Source organism: Dicentrarchus labrax, unplaced genomic scaffold (assembly GCF_905237075.1).
Source record: "Dicentrarchus labrax unplaced genomic scaffold, dlabrax2021, whole genome shotgun sequence".
Taxonomy (NCBI): domain Eukaryota; kingdom Metazoa; phylum Chordata; class Actinopteri; family Moronidae; genus Dicentrarchus; species Dicentrarchus labrax.
Window position 1 is genome coordinate 1,576 of NW_026136759.1, and position 12,518 is coordinate 14,093.

At 39.5% G+C, this 12,518-nt stretch overlaps 1 protein-coding gene across 1 annotated transcript; it reads left to right on the plus strand.

Annotated features, from left to right (window-relative positions):
* Window positions 1-618: 618 nt before the first annotated feature.
* On the plus strand, window positions 619-2,764 carry LOC127359652 (tripartite motif-containing protein 16-like). The gene has a single exon (XM_051393636.1). The coding sequence runs from the start codon at window positions 731-733 to the stop codon at window positions 2,393-2,395; it is 1,665 nt and encodes a 554-aa protein (XP_051249596.1). The 5' UTR covers window positions 619-730; the 3' UTR covers window positions 2,396-2,764.
* The last annotated feature ends 9,754 nt before the right edge of the window (window positions 2,765-12,518 follow it).

Here is a 12,518-nt window from a genome sequence, read left to right on the forward strand (position 1 = left end):
AAATGTCAGTCCAGTGGGTTAGTATATGAACCTTAAAGCTTGATGTCATGTAAATTGCAAAATGAAGATTGTTGTGAACAAAACACTAAGTTGGTTTAAATGAAGTGAAAAGAAAGATTCTGTTAAATAAAAACAGAGAACAGCCTGCTGAGCGATCACAAGTAACGTCTCCTGTCTCTGCTTTTCCTGCACAAAACAGGATACTATACCTGCTTACGGGTAACTCATGCTTGAGGCCTGTAACATTTTGATAGTTGTTTTATGATTTAATAATCAGTGAGTAACTTTTGGATGTTTTTCTTCATGTTGCCATCTTGAGCTGTTTTTCCTCTTTGTACAGGAAGAGAAGTTAGACACAGTGAATCTTTTACTCCTTTCCAGTCAGTTTTTATCCATTTGAATTTGACATTTTCAGTGTGTGAGTGGAGAGGACTACAACTGCATGTTATTGTGCAATCCTGTGTTGTATAATGACAATAAAACAGAACTTTAAACCCTCGATAACCCCTCCCTCTTCTTCCTGATTCAAACACAGCGAGCTACACTCTGTTCATGTATTTCCTTGTTCCCTCCCCTTCAGATCTACAGTTTGTAGATGGGTGTAACCAACATGAGCAAGAGCTGACAGGCCCCATTCACTGCAGAGACACATGTTGTTGAGATCAGAGCTCAACCCGGCCTCATTTATAAGGAAGTGAAACTCAGACAGTCGTTGTCACTGAGAGGTGAAATGGCGCAGAAAGGAGTTCAGCTGGACCGAGAAACCTTCTCTTGTTCCATCTGTCTGGATCTACTGAAGGATCCGGTGACTACTCCCTGTGGACACAGCTACTGCATGAACTGTATTAAAAGCTACTGGGATGAAGAGGATGAGAAGAAAATCCACAGCTGCCCTCAGTGTAGGCAGACCTTCACACCGAGGCCTGTCCTGGTAAAAAACACCATGTTAGCAGTTTTAGTGGAGGAACTGAAGAAGACTGGACTCCAAGCTGCTCCTGCTGATCTCTGCTATGCTGGACCTGAAGATGTGGCCTGTGATTTCTGCACTGGGAGAAAACTGAAAGCCCTCAAGTCCTGTCTGGTCTGTCTGGTTTCTTACTGTGAGAAACACCTCCAGCCTCATTATGATGTGGCTCAGTTTAAGAAACACAAGCTGGTGGACCCCTCCAAGAAGCTCCAGGAGAACATCTGCTCTCGTCATGATGAGGTGATGAAGATGTTCTGCCGTACTGATCAGCAGTGTATCTGTTATCTCTGCCCTGTGGATGAACATAAAGGCCACGACACAGTCTCAGCTGCAGCAGAAAGGACTGAGAGGCAGAGAGAGCTCGAGGTGAGTCGACAAAACATCCAGCAGAGAATCCAGGACAGAGAGAAAGATGTGAAGGAGCTTCAACGGGAGGTGGAGGCTATCAATCGCTCTGCTGATAAAGCAGTGGAGGACAGTGAGAAGATCTTCACTCAGCTGATCCGTCTCATGGAGAAAAGAAGCTCTGATGTGAAGCAGCAGGTCAGATCCCAGCAGGAAACTGAAGTGAGTCGAGTCAAAGAGCTTCAGGAGAAGCTGGAGCAGGAGATCACTGAGCTGAAGAGGAAAGACGCTGAGATGAAGAAGCTGTCACACACAGAGGACCACACCCAGTTTCTACACAACTACCCCTCACTGTCAGCACTCAGTGAATCTACATCCAGCATCAATATCCGTCCTCTGAGGTACTTTGAGGATGTGACAGCGGCTGTGTCAGAGCTCAGAGATAAACTACAGGACGTTCTGAGGGACAAATGGACAAACGTCTCACTGACAGTGACTGAAGTGGATGTTTTACTGTCACAACCAGAGCCCAAGACCAGAGCTGGATTCTTACAATATTCACGTGAACTCACACTGGATCCAAACACAGCGCACACACAGCTGTTATTATCTGAGGGGAACAGAAAAGTAACATTAATAAGTCAACAACAGTCTTATTCTAGTCACCCAGACAGATTCACTGTATGGGCTCAGGTCCTGAGTAGAGAGAGTCTGACTGGACGTTGTTACTGGGAGGTGGAGTGGAGAGGGGGAGGAGTTTATGTAGCAGTCGCATACAAGAATATCAGCAGAGCAGGGAGCTGGAATGAATGTGTATTTGGACGCAATAACAAATCTTGGTCATTGTATTGTGACAATAACAGTTATTACTTTTATTACAACAAAGTCCAAACTCCTGTCTCAGGTCCTCAGTCCTCCAGAGTTGGAGTGTATCTGGATCACAGTGCAGGTATTCTGTCCTTCTACAGCGTCTCTGAAACCATGACTCTCCTCCACAGAGTCCAGACCACATTCACTCAGCCTCTCTATGCTGGACTTTATCTTGATTATGAATCCACTGCTGAGTTCTATAAACTGAAATAGACAGAAGTCATTTCAGGGACTTTGTGTTAAACTCTGAGTTTGAATCCTTAAACTGATTTTGTCTTCATGTTTGTTGCTGAGAGCTGATTGTTGTGGCGTTTCTTCACTGCACAGAGATCAGCTGTCAATCAAACATTGTGGGCGGTACTTTGACATCTTCTCATTAGTTGTCCTGTAAATGTTTGAGTGTGTTTAGGTGGCGCTCCTTCCTGTGTCTGTTCAGCCATACATTTTTTGGTGTAGTAATATTTATTAGGTTAACTGTCACAATTGTTATTTTCTAATTGTAAGTATCAGTGAGAACTGGAATTATTCAAGTAAAACTATATATGTCTTTCATGTAATAAATAAACTGTGTGGGAAGAGTAAGTTTTATTGTGTATTTTCACATAATATTCAAAGGTTTCATAGTCATTGCCCATGAACTTAGAAATACCAAGTAAGTTTTAATAGTGTTTGTAATAGTGTTTTGAAACCGGGACTGACTGTATAATTAATAGTTCGCTAGATGCTGTGGATAAATGGCGGGTTTGCCAAAATGATGAGTTTCCTTCGCATAATGAACTCAAGGCAACGACAGAGTACACAACCGCTACACATAGGAGGGGAAGGGAGGAGAGAAAACGTTTCAAATATCCGCAGCGTCGGTTTGGAGAGCCTCTACCAGACCTCACCAAAACCCTGCTGCTAATCATTATTTAAGCTAAAGAGGAAGCTATGGTTTTTGTTCATTTGCAGTGTACTCGTAGTTTGCCACAAATCTAAAATCTTACTGAGACAGAGCAAACAGAGGTCAGGAGAGATGTTCATTCCCACAAAATGTCACTCAGTTTATCAGGATAAATATGATTTCATTTATTGGCATTTCAGATTTGTTTCTTACTGTGGCTGTATATTTTTATTCCATATATGAAAATACTTTATGTGTCTTATTTCAACTAAAAGAACCACCACTTGTAGAAATGATGCACTTTCCATCTTTTTGAGTTGTTATAGAGCTACTGATGAGCCTTAAGTATCTGAAATTCAGATTCATTTGTGGAAATTGGAAAAAATTCAAATGATCTATCCAAAAACATTTCCTGTGATCATTTTCTTCCACATGCTTCATAAGGACCATCACCTTGTTTGGATCCCTTTCTTTCTAATCCCCTCGTCTATATTTTGCTCATAATTTGATATGAAGCCTCATTGTTCTCTATTCTGATTCCGTTTACACTGTTTCAATTTGGATTCTGCATTATTCTTGATGCATATGACACAGCTCTCTCTCAACAACGTGAATCTAGACCAGCAATGCTCTTGGAGGAGAGGAACAGAATCACAGCGGCAAAAATGCAGGATTTTCTTCATTTAAGATTTAACACATGTGGAAATGGGTGTAATGTTTTAGATCAGAGCCATATTTTCAAATATTATCCAAAATACATTGGTTTGACAGTGGTACAGTTCATTTTGGTTACATGATCCTCTAGTTTTAATGTAGTATTTCTTGTAGTATTCTGTAGTTTTAATGTATTATTTTGTCTTTGTGTTTTTGTCCTTAAGCCCAAAGCAACAACTTTGTACAGTTGACACAGTGCCATCTCAAACAGCAACTACAGCAAGCTGTGTCACAAGAAAAGCCATCTGGCTATTCAGGTAAAAACAAAATTGTGTAGTGCTTTGCAATTCATAAGTTGTAAGAGGTTTACCATCATCACAGAATATACATACTATTCCAAATGAAAATGAAGCAGAATATGTACTATGCACCTGAACATGGATTCACATATATTTTACAGGATATCAGCAGAGAGGAAGTTCAAGAGGACCAGGCTGAGCAAGTCCTGAGGATCTGTGTCTTCCACACAAGTGAAGAAGATGAAGGTGCATCCGACACTGATGTGTCCATTGTTATTGAAGGGACTGAGGTACTTGACAACTATGGAAGTGTTACAAAGGCCTGTCTCCTGCTCATGAGCATCATTTATGCCATGAATTTGAGTTACCCCCCAAAAACAAAGTACACTTTGGAAGTTTTTCAAAAGCTTCTTCTAGAGCTTGATGTCCTTAAGCTGTCCCCGAAAATCCTGTCTCTGCGAAACAAACTTGAGTCTGAGTGCACATGTATACGGCACAGTTGTTAATGTGGCTATTTGTCTATTTTCTTATTTTTCTCTCGTTTTAATGATGTCATTTTTATTTGAACTTGTTGCACTGTATTAAATACTGTATGTGGCCATGTGGAGTGGCTACGTTTTGGGGACAAAAGAAAAGAAGTTAGATCAGCATTTTCAAGTTAAACCAGAGGTTCTCAACTGGTGGCTCGTGGGGCCATTTTTAATGGGTCACGGATGTGAGTGTGGGCATGAAAAGAGCGAGGGGCCAAATATCGCACTTTTTAGTGTCAAGATGCTCTGCTTTTTGTAGGATATTACTCATGATACAGAAACAGACGTTTAGAACCTCAGAGCAAAACACTGTTCTTTAAGATAAAAAGGAATAGTAAGCATGTCTTTTAAGATGCACCAGCATGTCAAATGTTTTCCAGAGTTTAAGGTTAAAAAGCCTCTCCAAACGATAGGCTACGTATGCTCTATGCAAACAGTTCCTGAACTTGTCCTTGTGCCTTTAACAAGCTACCTCAAACCCATTTTAGCCACCCTAAGATGAAATTTCTGTCATCGTCTACTCACCCCGATGCCGATAGAAGGACTCATCATGCTCTTCTGGGAGTTTGCCGAGATGTTTGTTTCTCACAAAACTGCATTGAACGGCAACTTGGCTTCAAACATCCAAAAATGTCTCCATATTGCTCATCTGAAGTAATCCAAGTGTCCTGCAGCTTACACATTCCTAGATGTTTTGAAAAACAGAACAAAATTGTGTTTTGGCTTTGTTTGCTCTGCTTTGCTTCCACTGTGGTGCTGCGTGAACACGGATGGGCTAGCTGGAAGTTAGTAGTGTGTAAGTTTGTGTGCGGCGTTGGAAGGAGCACGCATTGGAAGAGCAGCAGAGCAAACACAGCTGAAAACACAAGTTTGTTATGTTTTGTACAAACGTCTTGGCATGTGTGAGCTACAGGACACTTGGATTACCTCAGACAAGCAGTATGGAGACATTTGATTGATTATTGATGTATTTTTGGACTTTTGATGCTAAGATACCGCTCACTGCAGTTGAGTGGAAAAAAGGTCTCTCAAACTCGCAGAAGAACACGGATGTTAACAAAACTTCACCAATCCTTCTATTGACAAAGGGGTGAGTAAATAATAACAAAAAAATCATCTTAGGGTGAACTATACCTTGTTGTTGTTTTTGCCATGCAAACTTGCTGGAAAATGTTTTATTGAAAAAAATATTTTTTCACTTAAGAAAAATAAATGGGTTGTTAAATTAAACAGTTTTTTTTTAAAGTCATTGTTTCAATAAACAAAAACATTAAGAACAAATTTAGGCAATTTAAACTGCAGAAAAATGATGTAAAATGTTGTGTAAATGTTACTTAAATATAGTCCATAAATAAAAGTTAGACAAAGTATTTAAAAATGACCTTGAAAAGCCATTGGTTTTAGGTGAGATTGTTCAGTTTGAAGCAGTCAGAGTTGAAGTAAAACGTACAAAGAGTGAGAGAGTAAAATTCAATAACCATATTAATAAACATCAGTAAATTACCTGAGGTTTGCTAGTAAAAGAGACTTATATCTGCGAGTAAAGTTTACTTGAAGATTGCCCTTGTAGAATTTACTTACAATTTCTAAGTGCAAAAACTTTCCTAGGTTTTTCCAAGTAAATATCACTCCAAATGTTTTTCAGTGTAGAGGTTATCACTGCTCATGATGGCTTTTGTTTAGCTGATCTGACATTTCTCTGCTCTCTAAATATATATATATATATATATATATATATATATATATGTTATATTTGTGTTGATGTATTTGTATGTTGTTGTTTCTCTTTCACTGCATAGATCCTTAAATTTAAAGCAGCAGACCTTCCTTTATTGTAGATAGTTTGTTCTTATCATTTTGTACATTTCTAAAGAAATCTGTAATTACATTTATTACATTATTTTAACATTACAATTTGCTAGAGGACATTTGTAGTTGTTGTCTATGTACAAATGAGGAAATGTGAGGTGTTACACAAATGGAATCAACATGATCATAATCAATAAAGAGATAAACAGCTGCTGTGCTCAAGAGGTTTGTATTTGATCCTCAATTTGAAACAAAGAAATGCATCTAAAAGAGTGGTGATCAGGGTTCCTGTAACTGTGATTGATTTACTGCAGCATCACAGGTAAAGTTACTCCACCTTTGTCCAGTACTGAAGTATTAAGCATCAATGACAACGTCAGATTGATTTAGTAAATCAAGCATCAAACTATTTTAAACACAGCCTCCTGTAGCTTCAGTTACTAGCTGAGTAAAAAGTAAAGCACTCTGTGTGGGTCCACATTTACATGAAGCACCGAGGGAGCTCATTGGATTAAAAAAGTCCGTTTCAATTTAAAGTGTGAGCCGCTGTGAGGTGGAAGAACTGCCTTTATGAGTGGAAGTGAAGCTGTGGCTAACTGTGGGGGGAAACTGAGACTCTTGTGAGGGTAAAGAGCAGCAGGTCGGTGACTTTGTGCTGATTTTATACTTAAATATCTCAGTGGTCCCTGAAGGCAACAGTCTGTGTGTTCATTTAGTCACAAAGCAGAATGTGATAATAAAATGTTGTCTTATAGATCAGCTGTGATTCTGATAACATGCTCTTCTACTGCTACTACCTTTACTACGACTACTGTATGACTGCACATCATTTTTATTACAGTAATAATGATCAATATTATGTATCTGTCACTTTGACCAAGTGGCCAGTGACATTAAAGAATAGTAGTTTCCCAGCATGCTCTGTGTTGTGCTGCTGCTGCTGTTTCTGTTGTGTTTGACTGGTCCTCGCTCAGAGGCCGAGGTGCGTTCACTGACCTGGTTCAATGATAACAGCAGTGATGACTGATTCACTGATGTCTGTCTGTGTGTGTCTGGCTCCACCTGCTGTTTCTTATTTTAATTACAGAGGACAATCTACACTGAGGAACTTGTGCACTCTTTTTATTATTTCCCTTCACTACAAAGAGTCTCTGTGATACAACATTGATATGGTGAGATACTGCAGTACTACTTCTTGTCAAACACTATCAGTACACTGCACCAAGTATCTATGTTTCTATTGCACACATGCTCTCAATCTGTGCTTGGACCCCCTTTCTATCATTGAGTAAACTAAGTGACATATTTTATGGATCATTCATGTTATATTCAATGCAGGCCCGGCTCTAACCAATTTGGCGCCCTAGGCCAGATTTTAGGTGCATCGCAGTAAATTCCACTGCCAGTTATATACATACATATACATACGCAAGAAACTGAATAATAAAAATTAAAAACCTAAGAGATGCATTACTTTCACTGTACTGTACATGAATGATATACAGTGCAATTTATTCTGATATGCAGATTAGATTAGATTTAATCTTATTGTCATTACAGTGAAATGTTGATTAGCAGAATGCAAAGAAGCAGTAAACTGCAGTATAATATAACATATGGGAATGTATTAACATTAATGATGTGCACTTTAACATGGATGTAAAGTTTAACACTATAAACACACTTTAGACAATACTGAACTGTAACACAACAAACAACAAGGCTTACAACTCTAATATATAAAGGTGTGTGAAAGGAATAGCATTAATAAAGTCTTATTATTATTTAATAGGCTTTGCTATGCAGTTAAATTAATGTGGGTTTATTTCATACTAAGAAATAATAGAACCAACTTGTTCTAGTGTCAAAATATTAAAAGTTGCACCTTTTGTTTTTTTTTTCCCCCATTGGTTGCATTAAAGTTTTTCATGCGCCCATGATGAATAAAAAACACCTAATATCGAGTATCTTTACTGCGCCAGTGTGGAGAAATGTCAAAATAAAAGTCCCATTTTTATGCCTTCAGAGATTGCATATTTGACCATATTTGAGCTACTGTAAAAACATATTGCTCAATAATTCCTGGCTAAGGATGGTATATTTGACTTCTGCACATCTAAGACTACAAGTATACTTAATATCAAGCATTTTTACTGTACCAATTTGGAGAAATTTAAGAACAAAAGTCCATATTTGTACATCCAAGTGGCATATTTTCTTACGTTTGACCTACTGTAAAAACATATTGCTCAATAATTCCTGGCTATGGATGGTATATTTGACTTCTACACATATGAGACTACAAGTATGCTTAATATCAAGCATTTCTACTATACCAATGTGGAGAAATTCAACAATGAAATTCCATATTTATACCTCCAAGTGGCATATTTTCTTATGTTTGAGCTACTGTAGAAACACTTTGCTCAATATTTCCTGGCTAAGGATGATATATCTGACTTCTAAACATCTAAGACTACAAGCATACTTAATATCAAGCATTTGTACTGCACCAATGTGGGGAAATTCAATAATAAAAGTCCCATATTTATACCTGCAGATTGCAAATTTCACCGTATTTGAGCGACTGTAAAAACACTTTGCTCAATATTTCCTGGCTATGGGTGATACTTTTTCATTATACTTCAAGAATGATGCAGTAATCATGACGAAATTTCACACAAATGTTTAATAACATGTTATAAGAAAGTGATGATAAAGTCATCCAAAATTAAACACTAAACACAAAATTCTACACAATCCTAATTTGTTTACTTTTGTCACAAAATGAAATTCCAGTCCATATTCTTGGTATTTTGCAGCTCTGCTGTGTCCATTTGCAGGCATTGTACGTGGAACCACCTGCAACAGCTGTCACACTGAATCTGTAAAAGGGGAAATAATTACCTTTAACTGCAAAACACCAAATTCAGAAATCATCCCTTAAGCAGGATTCAACCAAATTATCAAAGTTTTATTATTCCTTAAAATAAAATTCTGTATTGCCATTGTCAAGTGTTGCAGCCATGACCATAAGGATGCATTTCTCAATGTTCTCCTGTCTTTACCCTTCCCCTGTGTGTCAGTCTCTTCCTGTTTGTCTCTTTGATGTGTCTGTGTGTCTGTGGGTGTTTTTATACATGCTGACTTGCACTTGTTTGCCTCCTCTGTCCTCTTCACCTGGTTACCTGGCAATTGGTTTTCCGTTAGCCATCACAGAAGATATTCCAGTAACTGAGACGAGGACAGAGGATTCTTCTGGAGGAGCTTATAGTGAGAGAACACAAGTATGTCCAATGAGGACGTCTATTATCAAGAAGCATGACGTATGCTACATTGAAAGCCTTTCAATTATTCTTTATTCACACATGCTTACTGAGTGCATTGTACCTACTGTCTCTTCCTCATATTTGTCTCTCAAATACTTGCTGAGAGGGGACACAAGGAAGACATGTGATTAAGGAAAGCTATAGGAAACAAGTCAGCCTGTGGTCTCAAATGTGTAAAAGTCAAATATATCATCCATAGCCAGGAAATATTGAGCAATATGTTTTTACAGTAGCTCAAATATGGTCAAATATGCCACTTGGAGGTACAAATATGGACTTTTATTGTAAAATTTCTCCAAATTTCTGCAGTAAAAATGCTTGGTATTGAGTGTGTGTGTAGTCTTAGATGTGCAGAAGTCAGATATACCATCCTTAGCCAGGAATTATTGAGCAATATGTTTTTACAGTAGCTCAAATATGGTCAAATATGCAATCTCTGGAGGCATAAAAATGGGACTTTTATTTTGGCATTTCTCCACACTGGCGCAGTAAAGATACTCGATATTAGGGCTTGACCGCAGTCCCACACTGGTACCAGCAGAGCCAGTCGGCCCTATATGCTCACTATGCTCACTTCATTTTACAGAAACTATGAACACCAACGCATAATTCATTCAGACTTACCGGTAACATGGTAAACAAGAGAGACAGAAAAAAAGGCTGATTCCCAAAAACGTCGTTTTACAGCAGCGAGAAAAAAGTACGACCTGAAATTCAAGCTGTCCGTTGTCAAATTTGCCGAACAAAATAAAGCTGAACTTCAACGTCTGTCGGAGGAAGACAGTAAAAGGGCGAGACTGCGCGGTGGAGGGAGGAAGAAGTCTAGTGAAGAGCTGGAGCTACAAGTGTGTGAGTGGATCCACAGCATGCGGGCACGACACCTCAGAGTTTCCCGCAAGATGACCAGGAAGAAGGCTAAAGAAATCCACGCCACGGTGAGTGACTGCACTGGTGTGGACGTCTTTGCTGCGAGTGCTGGCTGGCTTGATAAATTCCTCCACCGCAATAACTTACAGACTACAACTGTTGGATTTTGTCCCATTCACGACGCGTTTGATTGAGAAAAGGAAGAAACAGGTGAAGAACATCTGGTCTGGTTTGATATGGTTGCCTCGACTACGGTGGATACGAGAGGTACGCAGTGTTCCACTTAAAACTACGGGCCACGAGAAGAGTCACTTGACCGTGGTGGACAAAACTGAAACCTTATGTGGTTTTTCAAAGGGAGAGTCAGGGAAGTCAAGGCAATGCAAACCATCAGTGGAGTGGTGGTAGCATCCTCCACTAATGGCTGGATGAAGGAGGATTTGACTGCAGACTGGCTGAGAAAAGTGGCGGGAAACTAAACTTCGGTCCTCGTCTGCTAGCCTGGGATTCTTACCGATGTCACATCAGCGCTGCCACCAAAGTGGAGCTCAAGCGGGGCTACAACGTAACCATGGCTGTCATACCTGGAGGTTGTACCAAATACATCCAGGCCCCTGATGTCATGTGGAATCAACCGTTCAAAGCCAGTCTGCATGAATCGTATGACAACTGGATGGCAGGGGAGGCGGGAATATGAGAGCCCCAGCTCGCCGCTTACTCGTAGCCTGGCTCCTTAAAGCGTGGGACGAGCTGGACGCGGAGCTGGTGAAGAACTCCTTCAGGGTGTGTGTGTGTGTGTGTGTGTGTGTGTGTGTGTACTAGTAAGATTATTAACGGAATATTGTCCTTTAAGGTGTGTGGCTTGACAGTGGCTGCTGACGGTAGCGAGGACCACCTGATCCACTGTTTCAAAGAGAGAGAGCCATGCGCATCAGGGCGAGAGCTGTTCTCTCAGGCAGGACAGGGAGGAAGAGGAAGAGGAAGAGTTTAACAACGAACTGGTAGCTGAGGATGACGATGATGAGGACATTTAAACTTGGTCACACAGTACATCGTAGCCTTTATTAGTGTTTTTTAATGTTGATGTGTTCTGAATGAGCATGTAGCCAGGATTTGGCTATTATTGATCAGCCTTTGGTCTACAGTGTTACTATATTATGATATCTGCCTCACATACCAATAGACTTTATGTTCTTTTAGTTCCCATATTTTTTAGGTAGGCTATGAAGTTTGTTAAACAGTGCAAATACAGAACCTAAAGATTGGAGCATATTGTTGTTAAAGGGGCAACATCCCTTTCATTTAAAGGGCATTGTGGTCTACCTGATTTGTTGAAACCTGTGCAAATAAAACCTGAAATACCACAACTATGGTAAAACCTTCAGCTTTCATTCTTTCTAAGGTCAGCTGCATATTCTCTCTCTCTCTCTCTCTCTCTCTCTTCTCTCTCTCTCTCTCTCTCTCTCTCTCTCTAGGTTGGTCTAGATGAGCTGTCTCTCTCAGAGCTAGATTAAGTGAATGATTAGTAATTCATATGTTGTTTGATATCCTAATTTTTCTTTTTTTTACAAATAAGATTGAAACTGCTTTAAATAAACAATAGTATTTTCCATATTGATCATCCACAGATGAGGCAGGGTGCGTTCAGTGGTTGAGGGAGTTTTACGGTACATTGGATAACCAAAGCTAATTGTATAATATTGTGAGGACTGGACTCATTTACAGGCAGCAGAGCCAAAGCTTAATGTTGTATTCTTTTATTTTTTCATAGAAATATAATTTGCAATTTCTTGTAGTAAATATTGACTCATATTAAGATTTTATAGAACATATTCTATTCAGTAAATATTGAATGTACCTGATTGTGTTCTGTATAGATCTACTTATTGTCAGCGACCGACAGATGGAGCAAACTGGGTTGTAGTGGGTGTTGAGTTGAGCTGCAGGCCGCGCCCTCCCTGCCTG

Coding starts and splice junctions, on each gene's coding strand:
- LOC127359652 (XM_051393636.1), top strand. CDS start 731: ATGGCGCAGAAAGGAGTTCAGCTGGACCGAGAAACCTTCTCTTGTTCC.